Below are 6,794 nucleotides of genomic sequence, written 5' to 3'. Positions count from 1 at the left end.
CGCGATCTCTGCTCACTGCAACCTCCGCCTCCCGGGTTCAAGCAATTCTCCTGCCTCAGCCTCATGAATAGCTAGAACTACAAGCATGCGCCACCACGCCCAGCTAATTTTTGTTTTTTTTTTTAGTAGACACGGGTTTTCACCTGTTGGCCAGGCTGGTCTCGAACTCCTGACCTTAGGTGATCCGCCTGCTTCAGCCTCCCAAAGTGCTGGGATTACAGACGTGAGCCACCATGCCCGGCCAAAACTCCAACTTTCTTCTCTTTGAACAAGATGCTGTTGTCAGGAAAGGAAAGAATAAAGTGGGAGCCATGGCAACAAACACTCTTACAGGGAAGGTCTGAGACTTTAACCTGCAATCTTTATATTATACATTAAAAGTCTACACTGACATTTCATGTCTTTTGAAAGTTTTGACCATGACCCAATCCCCACATCTTTTAGAACAAGGAGGTAAAGTCTGTTAAGTCACCAGAATAAATCTGGAGACATATTTTGTGTTAAAGTAAGAATTTTAAAGTAATCAGAGCCTCATAGGTAAACTTCTTTGAGAAACCCCAAACACACACACACACAACCACTTTTCTGTAGCCCTGACCAGGATGTTTCACATTGTTTCACAATTATTTTAAGCACTCTTCTTTTTTCTTTTTCCTTCTGTGTTCAAATTACAGTTAGAAGAAACTAAGCAGCCTCTATCAAGGTGACTTACAGCAGCACATTAAGAATACCATACAGCCTTTCCCATGGCAACCTCCATTCTGATTTTAAATAAGAAATCCCCGAATATCTGAATATGAACTGTCCTGAGATTTAGCTACTTTAACAAAGGAAACAATTAGGCACTTACCTGGTTCCTTCACTTAGGTACCATGTGGACAGGTACAAAGAAAAAATAAGATGGGTGCTGGAAAGTTGGGATATTTCAGTTTTTATTGAGAAAAGGAAGAGAATATTCCAAAGAAGCCTCAACAAAGTCCCACAGGATGATAAACAGAGTTACAGACAATGTTGTCTCACCATCTGTCTGAGAGTTCCTGTGGAATACTGTGCTTGCCTCTGGATTGGCAGAAGAGTTAAACTCCAAAGCTATATGTATAGAGGGAGAAAAGTAAAAAAGATGTAACCATTTATAAAAATTTATCAACTCGTTTATTCAACTGCTGCTTATTCAACAAGAAGAGCTATAAATAAATGGTCCCGTGTCAGCCTGGGAGAATGAGATGAGAGAGCAAGAACTGAGCGATTGGGAGGGGAGGCGAAAAGAAACTGACTGGACTCTGTGGGGAAAGACTAAGGAGTGGGAATGCAAGGCAGAGCCAGGTCTTGTTCCTGGCCAGCCCCTGGAAAGCTGGCTACAGGCAGAAAGGAGCTCGAAGTGGGCGATGCCTCCCAGGGGACCTTGGGGACAGCAGCAGCCAGAGGCAAGCAGAAGGCAGATGGCATCCGTCACCTCCTTACCTTCAGGCATCTCCCGGTCATGGATGTGGTGCATGTGGAGGTCCTCACCAACTTCAAGAGTCACCGCAGCAGGTTGCACAGCAGCAGCCATGGGCACTCCTGCCATCCTGTCCCCAGCTCCTGCCATCCTGTCCCCAGCTCCTGCCATCCCGTCGCCAGCTCCTGTCTCATAGATCTCGGACTCAGAGGGACATACAGACCCCCGTGGCTGGTCAAACTCGTGGCTGGCCCTGGGGCGCACACAACAGGTCAGTATGTTCCCCATGGGATGCCTCTACTGTCTGCCACCACCTGGGCCTCTGCTCACAGCTTTGGCCTCGCACTCCCGCTGCCCTAGGCCGAGGCTATGCTGCACTTGCAGAGATGGTCTTGCCCACTGCTCGCCTGCCCACCTCACAGCCCAGCCCCGGGCCCTGGGCCCGGGGCCCCGGCCCCAACTAGGGCTGCAGACCAAGGCCCGCACCCTGCCACCTCCCCCTGAGTTGACTTGTCTGGGAGGGTGAAGACCAGTCGACTTATTTAATAGGTTGTGAACCCAACAAGCACTGAGAGACACAACAACTGCCTGAAGAGAGAACAGAGGGAGCTCCTCCTCCTTCTGTAGTCACCTACAGACTGAAGCCCACTGGCCCAGGTGGGAGCCCAGGCATGTGGCACATAATGCCCCACCCCACATTTCACAATGCCCTCCCCGAAAGCTCACAGTGCCCCACCCTGGCTGCCACCCCTCCCCAACAGCTCAGAATGCCCTGCCTGGGCTGCCCCAACCTGTGGCTTATGATGCTGCTGCTCTCCTGGCCCCTCGTGCAGTGCCAGTGGAACTAAGGTTTTCATCCATCACCAGCTTCCTGAGATTTTTAGTCCTAAGAAAAGCACAGGGTAGTTCGTTGCTTGAAGCCGTCTTCCTCTATGAGTTCTACACAAAGCCTCAGTAGAGTGGATCGCGTTAGCAACCAAGTTGAACAACTTCTATTTGCTGACTGAATGTAGATACACCTGAATGGCTGACTGCTTTTGTAACTAAACACTCCTCTCCTGTCTTCCAATGAGTGGTCGTTTTTGTCTGCAACTTGACCACAGCAATCCCTGGGTCCCTAGCTCTACTCTCAATAAAGAGTTACGGCTGTGTGTCTTGAATGACACCTTAGGACCCATCCTGCCTCCACCTCCTTCTCCACAAAATAGAAACCTAACTTGTCCCTCCAAGCTCTGAAATGCTGAAACTTACCAACTCCCTTTTCTCCCTGCTATTTCTTCCTTCCGTGGCAGGGACTTTCAGATTTTCTTTCTTTTACTAACAGTACTATGCATGATTTTGTCATACAAAATCGAGAGCCATAAAGTGGTTTACTGCAGTCTAAAGTGGGTTACCACAGTCCTAATTCAATAAAGATGAATACTCGACATCTGGCAAGTAGTATGTGCCTGACAGTGTCCCCACTGTGTTATGCTCATTTAACCCTCAGAAACAATCTCATTTACAGACTTTACAGGAGTTGAGATGGAGAAGGTAAGTAACCTCCCCAAGGTCACATGACTGCTAAGGGTGGGGCACTATTTCAGCCCAGGTAGTCTGAATTCCCCAATTCCTCAAGCATGAATATCAGAAAGTGTATCAGTCTGTTTTCACACTGATATAAAGAAATATCTAAGGTTGGGTAATTTATAAAGGAAAGAGGTTTAATTGACTCACAGTTTCACATGGCTGGGGAGGCCTCAGGAAACTTACAATCATGGCAGAAGGGGAACCAGGTCTGACTTACATGGTGACCGCACAGAGTGTGAACATGTGAAGGAGCAACTGTCAAACATGTATAAAACCATCAGATCTCAGCTAGGCATGGTGGCTCACACTTGGAACCAGCACTTTGGGAGGCCAAGGCAGGTGGATCAACTGAGGTCAGGAGTTTGAGACCAGCCTAGCTAACGTAGTGAAATCCTGTCTCTACTAAAATTAGAAAAATTAGCTGGGTGTGGTGGTGCATGCCTGTAATCCCAGCTACTCAGGAGGCTGAGGCAGGAAAATCACTGGAACCCAGGAGGCAGAGGCTGCAATGAGCCAAGATTATGCCATGGCACTCCAGCCTGTGCAACAGAGCAAGACTCCATCCCAAAAAATAAAACAAAACAAAACAAGACCAAACCCTGTAAGATCTCATGAGGACTCACTGAATACCACAAGAACAGCATGATGAAAACTGCCCCCATGATCCAATCACCTCCCCCCAGGCCCCTCCCTCAACACTTGAAGATTATGGGGATTACAATTAATGATGAGATTTGGGTGGAGACATGGCCCAACTATATCAGAAAGTAAAGGTAGAAGTCAAGCTTGGATGGGAAGTGACACTGTAAATTATTATTATTTTTTTGAGATGAAGTTTTGCTCCTGTTGCCCAATGAAATTGTTTAGATTAGCTTTGGACTCCCACAAAAGCAAGAAGGGAGAAAGGACCATGTGACTCTAGAGATATTTTTGGCAAAGGAAAGGTTTAGGAAAACATCTTTTGATGACCTTTATTTTAACACACTTAAAAAAAAAAAAAAACTACTGTGGGAAAAAGAATATCATGTATAGAAAAGTCTACACTTCTTGACACAACTAACTAAAAAAAGTCTGATATACTAAACAAAACCCAAATAATGTCTTCCCTAAACGTGGGTAACTTGAAAAGCAATTTGAGCAAAAATCAAGGAGTTCAATTATAAATAAGTATATCAACAAAGTGAAAGATGGCTTTAATGTTTCCCACAAAAAGTTAAAAGAAATAACAGCAACTTTAGAGGAAGAGGAAAAAATAATTAATAAGAAAATTATATGCAATTGCAAAATCTGTGAATATTTACAAACTCTAACATATAACTACAAAACGGACCAGAAGAATCATTATCATAGGAAGCAAAGGGGCATTTCAAAAATCAGAGAAGGAGGAATGATTCATATTTAACTTAATTCTGTGGAAAACATTTAAGTAACATTTGAGGACAAAAATAGGTGATATGTTGAAATGCGGGAAACCACAGTGGAAGGAAAAAGAACTCTGGAAAACTCAGTTTCAGTAACCAGTATCCAGTAAAATCTTCAGGACCTAGAAGCTACAATCTGTGTTAATAGTATCTGAAGACCTAGAAAGGTCATTAGAAATCATTTTGGATAATTCTTTTTGAGATGGAGTCTCGCTCTGTCGCCCAGGCTGGAGTGCAGTGGCGCGATCTCGGCTCACTGCAAGCTCTGCCTCCCAGGTTCACGCTATTCTCCTGACTCAGCCTCCCGAGTAGCTGGGACTACAGTGGCCCACCACCACCCCCGGCTAATTTTTTGTATTTTTTAGTAGATACAGGGTTTCACCGTGTTAGCTGGGATGGTCTCGAGCTCCTGATCTTGTGATCTGCCCGCCTCAGCCTCCTAAAGTGCTGGGAATACAGGTGTGAGCCACCACGCCCGATCCATTTTGGATAATTCTTGTAGACTTGAGATGATGTCTATTTAAAGTTACAAAATAGTGCCTGTATTTCTGTATTCACTACAGAAAACAACTGGATATGGACAGGAAACTAGCATGCTGTGCCACAATCTCTAAAGAAAGATTAGGGAAGTTTCAGCTTAAAGCAAGAATAATCACAATAAAGTTTTACAACCCTTTGCAAGCATATATCAAAAACATGCAAAAGTTTGTAAGGATCTTTTTTTAAGCTAAGAGAACAGAAAAAATGAGAAAAATTCAATTATAAAATGAACCTTTGGTTTAGAGGTAAGAAACATTTTATGACAGGAGATCAGGGTTGCACAGTGTATTATGTGAATGTTGTGACTTACTGGTTTCATCTTGGATATCATAACTTGACATTTTGTAAAAGTGATTTTTCACAGGAATTTTTTCAGGTGCCCTATAAAGTCCTGTCCCATCAGAAGTGAATAAAAATCTTCCATATTCTTGAAATAGCTTAATGGCATCTTCTACAGTCTTCCATTGTTTAGGTAAACCTGGGACTCATGTTTGGGTATCGTCTCATCCAACTTCTTTACCCATCCCCAACATAAGTCAGGAAGGTCTTGGATATTTTCTGTTCTAGCAATTAATTCATCATTAATCCTGGAGTTATTTGCTATTACAGTCATTCGTCCTACTTCACTTTCCGTAAGCATGACCCATTTGCCACCATTAACTCCTAAACCATATTGAATTTGTACATCTGACTTTGTGAGCAAAAGTTCTATGTATATCCTGTAATTCTTGCCTAGTATGAAACTTACTTTCAGTAGAGATTGTATTTCTGCACTCATGCACCTATGTAACTTGCACTGTTACTGCTGGTCGGGCTTTCCAGGGGTCATGATAACCTCCTGGGTTCTCTGGAAGAGGGACATATTCTTCAGGATGATGTAATATTTTGTTAGCTAAAATCGTCTATCTAAATGGATAGTTCCTAATGTCTTGAGTAATAAGGCTGGTACTTTTTATTTTTCTTCACTCTTCGAGTTGATGTGACCAATTCCTGAGGTCGGGTAATCAGGCCAGTATCAGACTGGTCTTTGCCAGAACTTTTTGCCTAATACATTTCTCTACTGCTTTCTACAGGTCACTAGATGTTAATATGGGTTCTGGAATCCAATTTTAAAAAATGTCTTGTGAATGACTTGCAACATGGTCATTTAATTTTCAAATATAATTTGCAAGTGAAATGTATAGGACTCCCATAAGGCACAATGACCTAGATCCTGGGTATGATCCCCTCCAAAGAGGCAAATAGTGAATTCAGCAAGCTCACTCATGTCTGCTTACACCAGTCACTTCTGAACTGCTCAATGGCAGGCAGGGGGAATGACCTCTGATTGGCAGATGCCCACTCACTATGACCCTGGATTGGACATATAGTTACCTTGAGTCCGGCCAGTCCTGTGTTGTTGGACTGTTCCTTGGAGATATACTCATTAGCGACTGTTAAGGTACCTGAGTTATTAGGTGCCTGTAGACTATGCCCAGTGATATGTGCATTACGTACAAAAGCTCTCTAGCTGTGCTGACACTGACTGAAACAGTGAGGTTTCACAATGACACGTCAGACAATACATATGTTCAGATTTACCATTTATCAAGAGGTCTTCACACTATTAATTATGCAATTATCATTCTACACACAGGCAGTAATAAAGGGAGTAAAAAGTCACAGCCATGGCCCGGGAGACCAGTGTACCTCCAGAAGAGTCCAGTGGGTCCGGAAGCCCTTTGGATGCTGGTCAGAGGCTCCTTTTGGGCAGCAGCCAACAGGTCTGGAGAAGTCCTTAGAGTTCTCATGGACAAAGCTTCTGAAGGCATCTTAGACAAGACCTT

The 6,794-nt window shown here is 43.9% G+C and overlaps 1 protein-coding gene across 1 annotated transcript in view; it reads right to left on the bottom strand.

The window, feature by feature from the left end:
• LOC105547390 (arf-GAP with GTPase, ANK repeat and PH domain-containing protein 5-like) overlaps positions 1 to 2,141 on the bottom strand; it is a 21,089-nt gene extending 18,948 nt beyond the window's left edge. Inside the window, 2 exon segments of the mRNA XM_011990977.1 lie at positions 1,021 to 1,089; positions 1,462 to 2,141. Of these exon segments, the coding sequence (XP_011846367.1) occupies positions 1,021 to 1,089; positions 1,462 to 1,726 (334 nt within the window). The 5' untranslated portion in view covers positions 1,727 to 2,141.
• Between the last annotated feature and the right edge of the window lie 4,653 nt (positions 2,142 to 6,794).

The sequence above is a fragment of the Mandrillus leucophaeus genome, unplaced genomic scaffold (assembly GCF_000951045.1).
Source record: "Mandrillus leucophaeus isolate KB7577 unplaced genomic scaffold, Mleu.le_1.0 Scaffold388, whole genome shotgun sequence".
Classification (NCBI taxonomy): domain Eukaryota; kingdom Metazoa; phylum Chordata; class Mammalia; order Primates; family Cercopithecidae; genus Mandrillus; species Mandrillus leucophaeus.
The sequence above is the reverse complement of the archived record's forward strand: the minus strand, read 5'-3'. Positions and strand labels throughout refer to the sequence as shown.